Raw genomic sequence first — 16,148 nt, forward strand, 5'->3', positions numbered from 1 at the left:
ACCTGCGCTCATGATTGATGACGACAACTGACAATTCCACAAATGAGACACGTCGCAACGAGTTGCTGAGGTAAGGTGTCGATGGTGATGTGATGAGATGATATAGGGGCAGGGGAAAAATATTGTTGAAGTTCAGAGCTCCCCATGGCGTTTGAACCAGCCTCCCAACTCCCAGTGCCCGGGTCGGTAAGTGGCTGCATTGCGGATGTCATGGTTCTGAAGACCGTCAAAGAGAACAGCCAACCGGTTGAAGTTGATAGGTTTCATGATCCACCCGTCAAAGCCAGCTTCAATGTACACTTGTGCGTCTTTTTCGAGGAGCGATGCTGAGACCGCGAAGACGGGTACGCGGCCATTCTTGCTCGCTCTGTCAGTCAGCGGGAGTTGAAATTCTCGCTCGAACTGGCGGATCATCCTGGTAGACCCTATACCGTCGACAATTGGCATCTAACTGGGTTAGCATGGCCTGAACACCTCACTGAGGAAATGAAGTTAATTACCTGGATATCCATCAGGACAACGTCGACCTCTGCAGAATCACGGCGAAACGCAGTCGCACATTCTTCGCCATTTCCTGTGAGGATGACAGCGTGCCCCGATTTACTTAGTCGTTTCTGCACGATCTTGCTGTTAACAGGGTCGTCCTCGGCAACGAGAACGCGCAGAGTAGTCGGTTCAGCGTTGGGGGCAGGTGCTGAGGGTGGTTCAGCCTCGCTTGGCAAGTCTGCCGAGGTCCCAGGTTGGCTTAGCAAAGCTTTAGCCGGGGGTGAAGGTGGCCGCTCCACGTCCTCTGGGGGAATTCGTATCGCTGTCATTGGGACTCCAGAGTCGGTAACGGGTTCGTGGCCAGGCAAAGGCGGGGAGACCAGAGGCGTCATCGTGCGTGCCGTGCTCGGAAAGGGGCGAGCTTGTGTCACCGGCCATTGTTGCGGACTCGATTTGTCCTTTAAGTTTGGAAGAGATTGGGTAGACGTTGCATGTCTGTTGTCCGCGCTGCCCTGGGTGCGTCCCGCTGGTCTGGGACCTCTCTGCTCAGATCCTTCGCTGGTTGTTCGTTGCAGCAGAGGGGATTCCTGCATGGCACTAATCAATCGATCGGCTTCACTCCTGTTACTCCTGCCGCTGCGGGAGCTATTGTAACTGCCCCTGCTGTGATTGCTGCCGGTACTACGCCGCCGTCCGCCGCTTCGAGTGGACCTGCTGTCGACGAGCATGAACTCCTCTTCCGGCCGAATCGGAACTGCTGGTTCCACGATATCCGGCACAGATAGCTCTTCTGGTTTACCAGATGCCGCGTCGTCCGGAACTGGGAAGTTGAGTGAGATTTTGAAACAGCTGCCCTTGCCCTCCTCCGACCGAACACTCAACTGGCCGTCCATGTTGCGAACAATTCGAGCTACCAACGCCAGACCCAAACCCAGTACACGTTTATCCTGACCGCACGAGTCGGGAGAGTGTGTCTGCTCTTCCGGGTCAAACCAATAACTGCCATCATCCGTCGAGACTTGCTCAAGTTCTTGGAACAAAGCCTCAAGGATGCTCTGAGACATTCCTGATCCCGTGTCCAAAACGGTCATTTGGACCAACACGCATCCTGGCTGCGCCTGCTCGGAAGAGCGCCAAATCTCCGTGGTCACGCTGCCTGCTGTTGTATGGCGAACGGCATTGGAAATGAGATTGGTGAACACCTGACGAACTCGACGCTGGTCGCCAATGGCCGCTGGGGGAAGTCCAGGGTGCACTACCACCTTGTAATCAACCTTCTTACGCTTGGCCTCTCCCTCAAACATATCGCTGGCTTCTCGGAAAGTCGCTGGAAGGTCAAATACTTCGTCTTTGATGAGCTTCTGGCCCTTTTCGGTGTTGGTCAGATCCAGTAGGTCGTTGATGACATAGATCAGAGATTTGGATGCAGAGTAGGACTTCGTAAGGTTGTCGCGGGTCTCCGGGTCTAAGGAGCCTTCCAAAGCAATTTCCAGATAGTTTATGACAGCATTCAATGGCGTGCGAACTTCATGGGCCGAGTTTGCGAGGAGGAGCCGCGTCAATTGCGAGTTCTCCATTGCGGCTTCCTTTTGTCGCCACACTTTAATGAACTTGCCATAAACGAGACACAACACAGCTGCCGTCTCGACATCGGACTCGGTCCATTCTCGAGACTGATCTAGGACTGTTTCTCGCCAGGTTTGAAAACTCTTGCGCGGTTCCAAATGGCCATTTTGAGGTTTCTTGTCATATGGGTTGCCCGCCCATTTGATTTCCGTAAGGTGTCCCCTACGGAAGAAGACCATGAAATCGGTGCCGCCGGGCGACAAAGGCACATAGAGCATGCCGGAGATGTGCTTGAACCCAGGAGGATAAAAGAGATCAGGGAAGTCTTTGGTGATGTGATGTGAAGCAACCACAGAATTCATCCGTCGCATCCTGAGGTATTCCAGTAAAGCCAAGATTTCCTGTGAGTGCGTCATCTTTCCCAGAAGTTTCGTCTCATCACGGATTGAGAGAGCACCATAGTCGGCGTCAAACAGTTTGAGCAGATCGTCCGAAGTGGCGATGATGTATCCCGAGGGATTTTGGTCGGTTGGGACGGTATTGATTAATTTGCGGGCTTGGAGCCGTGATGCGTAAGACAGACGTTCGATATTCCGCGACACAGTGTCGCCAATCAACCGGCACATTTTTCGAACCGGAAAGGAGACTCTCATGCCGTGAGTCCCGTAGGTGTGACATGAGATGAGACCCCATAGCTCGTTGAAGCCACTGATACTGATTGACATAGAAGCACGTACCCCATATTTGCCAGATATTTGAGGTGAATGGGCGACATTGCACGCAGGTAGGAGTGCGTCATGTCTACAGGCGTTCGCAAGTCCTCCAGCGTCCGACAGACCAATCGCGATGTGACCTGATCGCGATCATAGAGCAAGCGGACTTTGTTGATTCGATACAAGTCTCGCGCTTGCTTCGGAATATCAGAGGCCGGAAAGCAGAGTCCTTTGTACAAGTCGACGCTCGCTTTGGGATCAACCAGTTCAGCAACAACAGTTCCGTTCCATTCGGTATCGAACTGATAGATCAGAACACGATGGAAACCAGTCAATTCTTTCACCAAACCAGTGGCCGTGTTTAACAAGGAATCCAACGACTTGGCACGACCCAATTGATCTTGGATCTGGGACAAAATGCTAAACACTTCCATTGCAGCGGCCTCGCCTCGTCTCCGACGCGCGTTTCGTAGCACTCGCAGGGGTTGACTGATATTGACTGTGCTGTGCTCGAGTTGCTCTGGCGTCGGTTCGACTCCAAGAGTATCGGTCGGTGTCACCGGCGTAGTTAGACCGGAAACACTCAAGGGATTGATTCGGTCGTCCTCCAATTCAAACTCGCAGATGACCGAATTTGAGCCGGCTGGGCTGAGATGGGCGGCGCACCAGAATCGCCGAGGTTTACCAGAAGGGAGCTTCACAGACAAAAGAAAAACCTCGGGGCCATCGACGGAAGGGTCATATCCATCATCGCGGACGAAATCAAGATGATCCAATAGATTATCTGTCTGCTCTTCATCCAAAATGTCACAGAAGTTCGGTAATGCAAAGAGACACTTGGGTGAGTATCCAAGGATGACCTCAGAATTCTCGCTGGCTACACGGACCGCCAACTTTCCGTCAATTTCCTCCCGCAGCACAAGCAAACACCCAAAACTCTGCACCGCACCAGGGATGTGGATCGGTTCGTCTTCGCATGCTTGATACGAGTCATTGGCTCTTCCAGTGATGACCATATGGCCGCCATCGGTCACTACATGGCGATATCGGGCAGTAACAAGACCATGCTCGGGATCGACTTCTGAATCCTGAGACTTGGTCAGAGCGGAACCCGGAACCGGCGCGTGACTGAGGCCGTGAGAACGGCCATGGTCGGGTGGCTCAGATGATGAACCTGCAGTATCCGGTGCTGGCGGAGATGGCTCAGTAGCGGCAGAATCACCTGCACTTTTTTTCGTCTGCGCTCGCATCTTATCCCAGGTCTCGGCATCGATGATAGACCATTCTCGCGCTCCGATGGCGCGTGAGTTCAAATTACTCTGCGTCTGCTGTTGCGACTGAGAGACCGTTGAGGGATCAACGGAGATGACCGACCGGATCGGATACACTCGGTCTTCGCTCTCGAAGCCGGTGGAAAGCCCCATGTCTGACTTCGGTGTATGAGTCACGGCGCATTCCTCTCCTACAGCTCCTGACGTCGTTTCGGCGGGGTCCTCGTCATTCTTCTGCCTCGTTGGAGAGGAGGCATTGGCTCTCGACGCCATGCTGGACGACAGCTTGGAAAACGAAACGCGGCGGCCGACGTGACTATACCATCATTTGGCGAATGGGTTGTTTGGTTGGCACAAATCCAGGTCGGTTCCTGTACCTCGTCACAGTAGCTGGCTCGAAAGGCAGCCCAGAAAGCGCCGATAGAGCGGATTCGTGCAAATCACTGGAAAAGGTAAGAAAAAACGTAGTCGCAGAGCCCGGCTGAATGCGGGGCAGGTGGAAGGAGCTCTGAACATGACAGAAAACAGTTAGCGACGGTTAACGAAGTAGGTGGGTGAGATAGCCGTACCGAGACAAACAAGAGCCGATAGAAACGTATGTTGTACGACGCTACCGAAAACTTCAAGAGGGCTTCAATGTGTTGCGAATTGCGGGCAACTGCCCCAGAGTCCCTCCATCGAACCAAGCTGACGCGATTTCTTAGTCGGTACACATTCGCAGCGGCAGATGGACCACTGAAAGCCCACAGTCATGAAAATCAAGGTCATAGTACTCCGTACGAGGCTGAATTCTGTTGCCAACTTGCCCGGACCCATGTACGTACGATAGTCAAGAGTGGAGAGATCCCAGATTTAGCAGCCCCGTCTCATCTAAAATTCCCGACCCGCCGGGCTTGGCTATCAAGTGATCGCTCTGAAGCCTTCCTCTTGCGGTTAATGCCTGAGGCGCCACTTTTGCCTAGGCCCAGAACCCGCCAATTACATTCTCCGTCGTTCTGTAAGGTAGCTACGAATAAGGCCTCGGTAGCCTACCTAAGGTTATATGCCTGAGGTGTCTGCACTCTGCAATCTTTCCCCAAGCGAAACTTGAGGCCAAGAAAGGGGTCTGATGAGCGCCTCAGGCACCCCTTGACTCTCATGGGGCGCAGCGCACCCAGCAAATGACTCGTTCCTGCGTCGCTGGCCAGCATCTCAACTTGCCTGCTGCACCCTCCTGCAGATACTCCGTCCTAAAAAGCAGTATACATCATCGATTCGCCAGTGCGGCAAACTTTCTTGTCGATGACATCATGTTTCCCGACGGAGCTTCTCCGACGTACTAACGGCTACAAAACACTGGCAACCTGGGATTGATAAGCACAGCGCCAAATATTGAAGGTACCATCATTGCTAAGACACAGTCTCCCAGCCACTACTCATAGTATATGGAATACTGAACACCAAATCACCCCGTCGACTTCGCCTCCCCATACGCCGACTCGCGCTGCAACCGCGCCGCCTGATCCTGCACAGGCCGAGCATCCATGTACGTCCGCATCTCGACCGCGACAAAACCACCCTTACCCTCGTCATCGCCGTCGGACTGAGAGCCTGCCCTCTCCAGCTCGAGGATGTTAAACTCCCTCACCCGCACCTCGAACTCATCCGGGTCATTACGGAAGACGGTACCGCTCGTCGCCTCGAACATCACCGTTCGGGGACCGCGACCGTTCCCCGTATCCGTCCGTGCAATATCCCACGCCTTGTGTACCTCGTGGTGGAAGTGCTGGATATGTCGCTGGCGGACGTTTAGGAGGCCGACGACGTCTGTGCCTCTGTTGGGGGGCCCGCTGCCGACGAAGACTCGGGCGTCCGGGTGGATGAAGGGGGAGACGGGGTTTGCGTTTGGATCGAGGGAGTCCAGGGCTGGGAGGAAGTGTCTGAGGAACTGGAGGCCTGGCGGTGCCGTCAGGGGGATTGACTCGTAGGGTCCTTCGTGGGTGTAGACTTGCTGCATGGTTGATGTAGAGTTGGTCGTAGGGTTTGTCTAGTCACTAACAGGGTGTTGTAGATGTGGTGGCTACGGAGTGGCCACCGGTGTGGCGTTTTGCACTGATGAATCGCCGCTCTACCGTAGGTGACTGTAGGAAATAACATGACAATCTTCATGGATTATGAATATAAGACTCATATACTCATATTAGACTCATATCTACAAAGTTGGTCAAATATACAGGAGTAAGGTACATCTCCGATGCAATGTACATGATGTGCCAAGGGCACGCTTTTCGAGTCGTGTCAAAAGTCTTTTCACAGACAGTGCTGAGGACAGTACAATAGATGGTACAGGGTGAGGAAGTGTTGCTGGAGGTGTACAGGCCTGTACTTGCCGAAACCGTACATGCCGCCAAGCTCGAGGGCCCAAGCTCGATGGCCAAGACCGACGGCAAAGCTTCATACCGATGGTGTCGGCCCGAGGCAGGCGACCGCTTGAAATCTCAGTCTGGAGGAGCGCCAGTAGTGATTGCAGGCTGCGGTCGATACCAATAATCCAGAATCTGGATACCGGAAGAGGACCCGTCCTACCCTGGTTAGAAGGTTGAGACACGTTTAGTGCGTATTTCCAAATGGTTGGTAGTATCATGTGCAGTGTCATGGAGGTTCGGTATGTTCAAAGTGTCGACTGTTCCGCTCGGATCGAACAAGGCTGTCGAGGGAGATTGCATCCCATCGGCGTGAAGAGGACCGTCGATTGACCGGCGCCGCGTGTGTAACATCGCCAGTGATTTGAGACGGGTCGACAAAGGTGGGATACTCGTCGATGTCGGTGGTACTCGAGACTTGAGGAGCATGGACGAGAGAGACAAGCTTCCTCAGCACGCCAAACTCGAGCTTGAGCTTGACACTGTATACCGCCGCCTTAAGGGTCACCTGAAGTGTGTAGAGACCGAGATACTCCAAGACCAAAAGAGCCACGTCCAAAAGCACCATCACAAGGTTGATAGCAATCAACTCATACATGATCTTGTTCCGGTTCGATGCCTTGTCCGGCCGCAGCCGAAGCAACCTGACGGTCTCCACGATATAGATTCCCGAAATGAACATTTCCTGGGCTGCGAACCAGGAAATCTGCATTCGCTCCACAACATTGTAACCTTTGACAACGGGCAGAGTGCCGACGTAGACGGTCAGATAGTTGAGAACGGTCGTGGGAATCAGCAGGATGATGGAGTCAATGATGATAAGGTAAAGTACGCGCCGAAGAAGTTTCTGATTCTGCACCACCAAATGAAGTCGCGAGTACAACACAAACGACTGGCCGGGTACCATGAAATAAAAACCAATAGTGGCAATGGAGATGGCGAGGCCAATGGGCCCAATACGGAAGAACTGCAGCAGGTGACCGACAGCATGGGGAATGACCCCAAGTACACCCGACAGTAAAAGACTCCAAAAGTAGAGGCCGCTGTAGCGATTGAACGTAAGGAAAATGAGAATCACGAGCTCAACGGCATTGTAAAGAGCGACCGAGTTAAACACCACCACCAAGATCCGAATTGCCAGACTGTGGATCTCAGGGTTGGCCCCCACACCCTCAGGAAGCTTAGTGATGGAGTTTAACATGGTGAAACGAGTGTCGCGTTCGTAAAGATCGTGGGAAGGCAGGTTGCTGAGAAGGAGCGACGAGGAAAACGACCCGGCTAAGAAAGTCACGGCAGATGAGGCGACGATATCGAGGAAAGTTGTTTTGCCAGAATTTCGGATATCACAAGTTGGTCTGCAATTGTCAGGTAGAGCGCCATAGTATTTCCAGAGCTACACTCTTCAGATCGAATCTCGCAAATCTCCCGTTTGTCATAACCAAGTCGCTGATGTCCTTGTTTCGAAAACAACCACTGCTCGCAGTTGCATCTCCTGTGGCGACCGATGCTGGAGTAGACTGCAAGTCGAAGAGACCTCAATTGACCAACCAGTCGAACCGCCAGGGATAAACGCTGCGAAACCTAGGTTTCCTGGCTATGGGGATGGCTTTCTGAAATGCCGAATAACGGGATTTTGTGGTGGCGGCGGGATCCCCTCCTCCAAAAAAGGACCGATCAGGAGCGGATGGGAAACAACAAAAACAATGGCTGGTGAGTGAAAGGAAATAAATAATAAGCACAAGGGAATGAATGGAGAAGTTCAGGAGACGAGAAAGAGAAGGAAGTTAAAAAGGAACGAACGCATGGGCCGCGTGGGGTCTGGGGTTCGAGAGCCATTTTTTTCCAGCTTTCTCGCCCTTGAGGCGATTTGATCATTTCCCATCGAGACCCTAAAAGTTATGGGGAGGAAGTGAGAGGCAGGGCTGGCACTAAACCCGATACGGTATGATGAATGCCTCATGTCGCCTGAGGCAGAAAAGCCAGCCCACATAGAGGTCGGCGAATCGTCGAAGTGAACCCCGAATGGCTCACTATGAACCAGGCGACTGGAAGACGCGATCCAGAAGTTCTCCATCCGTCATAATTGTGATGCTCGTTGATTTGCCTCCATTCGTATGGTATTCCTCTGGTTGTCAGGTCGGTTCCGTGGTGGCGGGTGCCCAGCGTATGAGGTCCAGATATTGTGGCCAGTGAGCAATCCACGGTTCCCTCGAGCCGGCCGAGTCAAAAGTCATTTTGCTGTAGAAACGCGGTTGTTGATTGATCGAAAAAGCAGTAGCAAACTTTTGATCCACGTTCAGAAGTGTCGACAGAGAATTAGACATCTCCCATTCGCCCGAGATGTCCAGAGCATGACTGCTGCCACTAACGCGGACTCCCAGGGAGAGGCTCGAGTCAGGTGACCTCCGAGGAGATACGAGGACGAACCTCTTCGTTGGGTGACCTGTATGGGAAAGTGGTTTGTGTGATGCCGCCTTGACTTTGCGAGGACAAATTGGATCTCTGCTGCTTCAACTTCAATTGGAAGCCTCGGAATCTAGAGAGGGACTGACTCCACTCGGGAAAGTGTCCACTTGTCTCGGGTTCTTTGCCTAGTTCGGTGACGTTGACTCCGTACCAACAAGTCCTCGGCTCCTAAGCATACCCAAATGTTGATACTAAACGACATGGCGGTTACTTAGTGAAGGGTTGAGCGATGTATTGTCATTTTACGATCTGTTTCTATTATGACTGGTGAGATAATTATGATACTTAATTCACGTCAGAAGCACCATGCAGGTCGCAAGATCTGCCCTTGATTGCAGACATGGCCGCACAAGCTATGCTTGAAGACGAGCTTTTCGCATACCTCTGCCTCTGGCGGAAAGAGTATCATGCCGATGATTAGAGCTTCCTGCGCAGATTGTGCTACAGATTTCTGTCTCCAGGCTGGTTGATCATCGTTGCCGTCAAGGATGTCTTACCGGTTGAGGATAGCGCCGAGCTCTCACCATTATTATGGCATATGCTCCCAGGGAACGCATTGAGGCGGGAGCGGAGAAGGCCACAAGGCAATGGGAGGGAGACAAGGAGACAAGATGGTAGAATGGGTTGTTCAATCGCACTTGATCCAAGAACACAGACAGGGAGAAGGCCATTACTAATTTCCAGCTCTGTCTCTTAAGCTCTCAAAGAACAGTTCCTGCCCCTCACCGATCTTTTCTTCTCCTGTCTATATCCCGACCGCAGTGTTGGCAAAGCTCGTCTAGGGAGCTACAACGCTCTGAAGACAGAATGTATCCATTCTCTCGCATTATGGAACTAGAGTACCTAGCTATTTGGGTAGTTCGTCCCGAATATCAACGGCGAGGAATTGGTCGAAGCTTGGTAAATTGGGTCCTAGACGCAGCTTGCTAGGAGGATACGCCTGCTAGCATTGAGCCAGTGCCAGAGGAACATAGCTTTACGGGACATGCAATATGAGACTGTGAACGAGGTACACATCGTGCAGGGCATCCTAATGCAGGCAAATCTCTGCCACAATCAACCCGTCAACAAACCAGCGGGGCTCGGAACTCCAACCCACGGAGTTCAGTTCCGGCCTCGATGCACATTTACCCACCGACAATGAGCCGGCCATAGAATAATTTTCGTCCACGGTCACTGTGTAGCTCTGTCAACTTCATACTTTGAGACCCTTCGTCTTGATTAGAACTGTTGGTTGACTGGGGTTTAACAGGCTGAAACTACACCACAGATCACCTGATAGCTACCCTACCGCCCATCGAATTTTGAAAATCCGGCATTCCTCTTTCTCTTTTCGACTGTGCAGTTTGCAAATCTCTGCACTCCTACCCATGCGTTCCCGAGGCCTGCTTACCGCTCCTTGGTGAGCAGCTTGGGGGTTCCTTTGCCTGCGCATACAGTATGGGCTCTGAGGCAATTTGGGACTTTGTCATTGTCGGCGATCAGACTTGATATCTCCTGCTTGGCTGCGTACTGTAGGGTCTCCTTCAAGCTGACCTGGCATAGGCGGCCCCGCCGGCTGTGCTCTTGCGGTCGATCACAGCTCGCTCGACAGCCCATCCTCGAGTCCTGCTATTGGAAGCAGGCGTGCGGGGTGATGGCAAGTCCTCGCATGTGGACCGTGTGTCGAAGAACTTCCATTACCGAAGTTGTGAAAGAGGCTCTAGCCTTCTCCACTACGCCGGAGAGCAGTTCGTAGTGTAGGCTCCGTGTAGGCTCCATCTGGTCCTTGCAAAGAATATGTATACTCTACACCACTGACCAGTCCCAGGTCGTTAAAAAAAAAAAGTGGGGGGAGTGGTTTAATGTACGAATAGTACCGTTGAGCGGGTCCAAATGAATTTACCCTACAGGAAACGCATACAGGAACATTAAACGTTGTGCTATTACCAATCGATAATCCCGCATGTACACAAGTAAACCCTTCATAACCATAACCATGAGCAAACATCTAGTAGATATACCGGAAATGCAAATTCTCCTGGTCCGTGCGGTCCTCAAAGGCATGGGTGAGGTTGTTATCCGCCGCGGACAGGCCTTTCTCCTCCAGCACACGGGCCTTCCTCTTGTTCTGGAGGACGAGCCAGAAGCGCAGGAAGATGATGGCCAGGGTTAGGCAGACGTAGCAGCCCAGGTGGACGCCGAAGGCGATGAAGTAGCGGGGGCGTCTCTGTCAAGGAAGACTTGGGGGCCTGGATGGAGATTCATGTCAGGTTTGGAGTTTTGCTTTTTAGTGGCTTGGGGAGGGGAGGGGAGGGGAGGATTTAGGACTTACCGATGGAGTTGCCGACGGCCCAGGAGACAAAGGTGGCTGCCACGACGGTGGATTTCTTGGTGGCGCCGGCGATGTTGCGGGAGACCATCGAGAGGCAGAGGGTCTGGGCGGACCAGAAGGAGAGGGTGATGTAGTAGCTGATTAGCAGGCCGACCTTGGTGGCCATGTTCTTGTTCACGACGGTCATGAGGACGATGGTTCCGACGTAGGATCTGGGGGTCATGGTGTCAGTGGATGGGACGCTAGCAGTAGGAGAAAGGAGACTAGACTCACGGGATGACAAAGGCCAGCATGACGAGCAGGTTCTGCCCGGTCTTCTTGACCAGCCAGGCGGAGCTCAGGAGGACGATAATGATATAGAAACCAAGCACCATGGCCAGCAGCTGGGTCTGCAGCACGGTAAACTTGAAGCCGCTGATGATGATGTTGGCGAACGCACCGAGACCGCTGGTCGGCAGGGTGGTGAAGATCTGAATGGCGCAGTAGCAGTACATCTGCGGGTCGCGGAAGGCCTCCCACATCTGGTAGGCGCGGAACTTCTTGTTCTGCATACCAGTCTGGTTGGCGCGGACTCGCTCGACCATCAGGTGCTTGTCCTCCTCGCTGAAGCACTTGGCGCGCATGGGCGAGTCGGGCATCCAGAAGATGACGAAGAGACCCCATATCACGGAGATGACGCCGTAGGTGATGAACAGGGCCTGCCACGAGTGGATGGCCTTGTCCTTGCCGATCAGACTGAAGCAGTATGCGAGCAGACCGCCGACGATCTGCTGACCACCGTTCATCATGTACCTGATGGGTTGTCAGGAGCGTTCATGTTAACGTTGGATGTTCGACATACCAGTAGGTCACGGTCGCCGCCTGCTCATCTCTCTTGTACCACATACTGGACAGCAAGACGAAGGTTGGCTGGCAGCAGGCCTCAAAGATACCCAGCAGGGTACGCAGCACGACCATGTGCGTGAAATTCTTGCTCACAGCATGCAGAGCCAGCACGGTACCCCAGAGACAAATGTTGATGCCCAGGTACTTGGCAATAGGAACACGTTGGATAATCCAGTTGGTCGGGTATTCGACGACCAAGACGGCGATGTAGATACAGGTGGTGAGCCAGGAGTACTAGAACGATGGCCATTAGCATCCCGTCGCTCATATAAGATACTCTAGTGAGAAAAGGGAAGAGAAAGTACCTTTTGGCCATTCTGCAAATGCAGATCGGTACGGATACCCATGATAGAGGCAAAAGACAGGGTACCCTTATCCAGAGCCTGGAGGAAATACGTAAAGATCATGATGATCAGCACGCGGCGATCAATCATGCGTTTCAACCGCTTGCTGGTCGCTTCATCAACATCGACCTGTCCGCGAGCCACATACTCCTGGAGATCCCTGTCCATCCGAGAGTAGTCGGCCTCATCTTTTATGAGCCCATCAGACAACACCCGTTCGACATGGTTGATATCCTTGGGCTGCTTCCGGTCATCTCCAGCTTCTGGTGAGCTGGAAGTCACCGGGCTCAAGGCAAGTTTTTCTGCCATGACGGTAGAATCAACCCCTTGTGGAATATGACAATCAGAAAAGAAACCAAAGCTTGAGAGCGGTACAAACAGATACAGCAGCACAGGGGGAGAGGTCCGACCGAGAAGTAAGACACGGGGGGGGAGCTCTGGCCTTTTTATCAAGAGAAAGCAGCCCAGGCTGGTCGAGTCTTAGACAAACAGCCAATTCGAGAGATCATTAGCCCGGTCGCAACACAACTCGACTGTGCGCATGGTTTCCTGGCTGGCTTGACTCTTTTCCCCGGCTTTCTTGGCAACGCCTCCCCATGGGACAAATGACTGGAGACAACTGGATCTGAGAGGTAAGCGGGGTGGAATGGCCCGAGAACACTGGCCATGGTCAACCACTCAACGGTTCTTATCCGTAACCGCTTTAGACACGGCCAATAACTTCGCTTCTCGATTCGAATTGGCTCCTGCTTGGCGTTGGGCTTCGGTGCGTCGATGGCCCGAAGGCTGCTGCATCCCACGCGGAGAATTCCCCCCCATTTCTTCCGCGTATCATCAGCGGCCGGTTCCACCCCGCAGGATTTATAGCCAGATGCAAGCGAGTCAGCCTTTTATTATCCTAGAGAAATTGAATAAAGAAAGAAAGACGGCTTGCTGATTGACCACTGCTGCATGAACAAATAAAACGAGAATGGCTTCCAACAGACCCTCGCAGACCGAGGTCCATCAGACCGTCAAGCAGCTCATCAACAACCTGGTCAACATCAAAGACGCAACAGGAAAGTTCCTGCTGCGGCTACAGGATGGCCGCGTCATTGACACCAAATCCTGGCACGGATGGGAGTGGACGCATGGTATCGGGCTGTACGGCATCTGGAAGTACTATGAGATGACCGGCGACGAGTCCCTCCTGCGCATCATTGAAGATTGGTTTGCTGCGCGGTTCGCCGAGGGCGGCACCACCAAGAACATCAACACCATGGCTGTCTTCCTGACGCTGGCCTACGTCTACGAGAAGACGGGCAATGTGGCCTACCTGCCCTGGCTGGATGCTTGGGCCGAATGGGCCATGCACGAGCTGCCTCGCACGCGATACGGCGGCATGCAGCACGCGACCTACCTGACCGAGAACTACCAGCAGCTGTGGGACGATACGCTGATGATGACTGTCCTGCCGCTGGCCAAGATCGGCAAGCTCCTGAACCGTCCAGAGTACATTGCCGAGGCCAAGCGACAGTTTCTCGTTCACATCAAGTACCTCTTCGACACCCAAACGGGACTCTGGTTCCACGGCTGGACCTTCGAGGAGGGAGGGCACAACTTTGCCCGCGCGCGCTGGGCCCGTGGCAACAGCTGGGTCACCATTGTCATCCCCGAGATCATCGAGCTGCTCGACCTTGAGCCGACGGATCCGATCCGCATCCACCTTATCGACACGCTCGAGGCCCAGTGTGAGGCCCTGCAGCAGCTCCAGGAGAGCGAGACAGGTTTCTGGCATACCCTCCTCGACCATCCGGACTCGTACGTCGAAGCCTCCGCCACTGCGGGGTTTGCGTATGGTATCTTGAAAGCCGTCCGCAAGCGATACATCGGCCCGCAGTATCGTCCCGTCGCGGAGAAAGCGATTGCGGCCGTGATGAGTGCTGTGGACGAGCACGGCGAGCTCCAGAATACCAGCTTTGGCACGGGAATGGGTGATTGCCTGCAGTTCTACAAGGACATCCCGCTGACTGCGATGCCCTACGGACAAGCCATGGCAATCATGGCGTTGGGAGAGTATCTGCGGACATGTTTATGAGGTAGTTCGTTTTGTTATGCTTATGATGAGCCACATTGATAGAATGGTTGCCGGAGTTGACTTTGTATATAGTTCTCTGAGAGGAAATCCATGCGTCAGTCTTGCATGATTTAATAAAAGAGAGACATTTTTCATCGAGGATCTCGTTCACCGTGGTACGTAGAGAATTCCTAACTGGATGTAGTCATCATCGATGGAGAGCATCGTACGGCAGTTTGTCAGTGTAGGCTCTCCGCAGGTCGATAGTAAAAGACCAAATTGATTGAAAACTCCACAGTTTTATACAGTCACTGTCCATGAAGTGATTGGCATGTACATTAAAGGTGAGCTCAGATGGGGGACACTGGGATCGGCGGAAAAGGATTCCAGATAGCTTCAGGATCGATGGAAATGGTAAGACGAAGTATGCAAACCCAGAACAGTCCAATTAACCTCGAAGAAAGCTATAAGACCAAGACCTTTTAAACTGATTCAACGACCAAAGGGTGTGGAAAATTCCACTCATTGTGTCGGAGCCTGTACCGGCACCCATATAACCACGTGATTGCTGCTGCTGGACATTGACATCCACCACAACAGATACCATCCTTTGATCTGAGCAAATCAATGAGCCTTGCCTCTAATTTGTTGCTATATGCATAGCACAGTACGTTCTCTTACGCTGTTGCCACTTGGGACACCTTTCTAAAGCTGCATTAGACCTATGTCGTACTCGATTGAGTCTCTGCTGGTAAATGGCGGATTCAGTTCTCCTGGACAACAACGGCCTCAGCATCAGACGAGACATCAAAACGCAGCTACGCATATATCAAACGTAACCGGCTACAGGTTCAACCAACAAGATCAATCAGGCCGCATCCACCATGGAACCCGAAGGTCTCGAGCTTGGAGAACCTACGGCAAACCGATCAGCGACCTCGAATGGCCCTGGTTTACAAGCTGCACGAAAACCACTCCGACAACTAGCAACGAATCCGGACATGATGTATAGTAATACTATAATTAAATAGGCCTTGTGCTGGTGATACTAGGCTTCTTATACTATATGAATTATGTAATAACCTCCTAGAAAGTTATAAGCTAACTATAATCATTACCTTCATATTTCTATAGCTCTGGCTAGCTACCCATCATAAACTTCTATATTAAAGAGGCTTTAGTAACTAGTAGAATGGCGCTCCAAGGAGGAACGCGCCGTATCATGAAGCTGTCTCAGCGATGCTCTGTGGTTGGGTCGTCAGGTTGTCTTTGGCATGATTTCAACCGAGCAAGCTCCTCTTCAGGTTTGTTCTTCTCCCAAGCGTTCAGTCTTTGTATGTCGGTGGTACCTCGCGAAAATGAGAAAGGCATGCTGGAACTGTTCCGGAGAAGATCGCAGTTCGCAGCGCCCGCGGCAGTGCATTGTTCTGTGTAGAGGACTACGATGTGATCAGCTGCAATGGCGTTTCATAAGTAGCAGAGGAGTTTTGGTCGATGCGTCCCTGAGTATTCAGTCGCCAAGTTCAGCCTATGCTCAATCTGTTATCATACAGGGGCTACATGGGCTATATCAAGATGAAAAAGCCCCATCCTCTGTGTTAGAGAATAAATCAATCATATTTATTGCATCATCCATGGAAATCCA

At 52.5% G+C, this 16,148-nt stretch overlaps 6 protein-coding genes across 6 annotated transcripts; 2 read left to right on the forward strand and 4 right to left on the reverse strand.

The window, feature by feature from the left end:
* Nucleotides 1-132: 132 nt before the first annotated feature.
* Nucleotides 133-4,309, reverse strand: fphA (putative sensor histidine kinase/response regulator; the record flags this gene model as incomplete). Its single annotated transcript, XM_024825769.1, has 3 exons — nt 133-447; nt 501-2,766; nt 2,790-4,309. The coding sequence occupies 3 exons, from the start codon at nt 4,307-4,309 to the stop codon at nt 133-135; spliced, it is 4,101 nt and encodes a 1,366-aa protein (XP_024682044.1).
* Nucleotides 4,310-5,392: 1,083 nt separating this feature from the next.
* P174DRAFT_234621 (uncharacterized protein) lies at nt 5,393-6,349 on the reverse strand. The gene is made up of 2 exons (XM_024821412.1): nt 5,468-6,349; nt 5,393-5,413 (listed from the first exon to the last, which is right to left on the reverse strand). Exon 1 carries the CDS (start codon nt 6,030-6,032, stop codon nt 5,481-5,483), a length of 552 nt encoding a protein of 183 aa, XP_024682045.1. The 5' UTR covers nt 6,033-6,349; the 3' UTR covers nt 5,393-5,413; nt 5,468-5,480.
* A 318-nt stretch (nt 6,350-6,667) lies between these two features.
* P174DRAFT_422449 (uncharacterized protein) lies at nt 6,668-7,639 on the reverse strand (the record flags this gene model as incomplete). Its single annotated transcript, XM_024825043.1, has 1 exon — nt 6,668-7,639. The coding sequence occupies one exon, from the start codon at nt 7,637-7,639 to the stop codon at nt 6,668-6,670; it is 972 nt and encodes a 323-aa protein (XP_024682046.1).
* A 2,287-nt stretch (nt 7,640-9,926) lies between these two features.
* P174DRAFT_452642 (uncharacterized protein) lies at nt 9,927-10,647 on the forward strand (the record flags this gene model as incomplete). Its single annotated transcript, XM_024829095.1, has 2 exons — nt 9,927-10,377; nt 10,450-10,647. Exons 1-2 carry the CDS (start codon nt 10,345-10,347, stop codon nt 10,645-10,647), a joined length of 231 nt encoding a protein of 76 aa, XP_024682047.1. The 5' UTR covers nt 9,927-10,344.
* A 247-nt stretch (nt 10,648-10,894) lies between these two features.
* Nucleotides 10,895-12,756, reverse strand: P174DRAFT_461873 (putative 2-ketogluconate transporter; the record flags this gene model as incomplete). Its single annotated transcript, XM_024830055.1, has 5 exons — nt 10,895-11,111; nt 11,215-11,430; nt 11,492-12,010; nt 12,060-12,337; nt 12,409-12,756. 5 exons carry the CDS (start codon nt 12,754-12,756, stop codon nt 10,895-10,897), a joined length of 1,578 nt encoding a protein of 525 aa, XP_024682048.1.
* Nucleotides 12,757-13,323: 567 nt separating this feature from the next.
* Nucleotides 13,324-14,619, forward strand: P174DRAFT_443328 (glycoside hydrolase family 88/105 protein). The gene has a single exon (XM_024827799.1). The coding sequence runs from the start codon at nt 13,418-13,420 to the stop codon at nt 14,522-14,524; it is 1,107 nt and encodes a 368-aa protein (XP_024682049.1). The 5' UTR covers nt 13,324-13,417; the 3' UTR covers nt 14,525-14,619.
* Nucleotides 14,620-16,148: the final 1,529 nt, after the last annotated feature.

Source organism: Aspergillus novofumigatus, assembly GCF_002847465.1.
Source record: "Aspergillus novofumigatus IBT 16806 chromosome Unknown P174scaffold_5, whole genome shotgun sequence".
Taxonomy (NCBI): Eukaryota; Fungi; Ascomycota; class Eurotiomycetes; order Eurotiales; family Aspergillaceae; genus Aspergillus; species Aspergillus novofumigatus.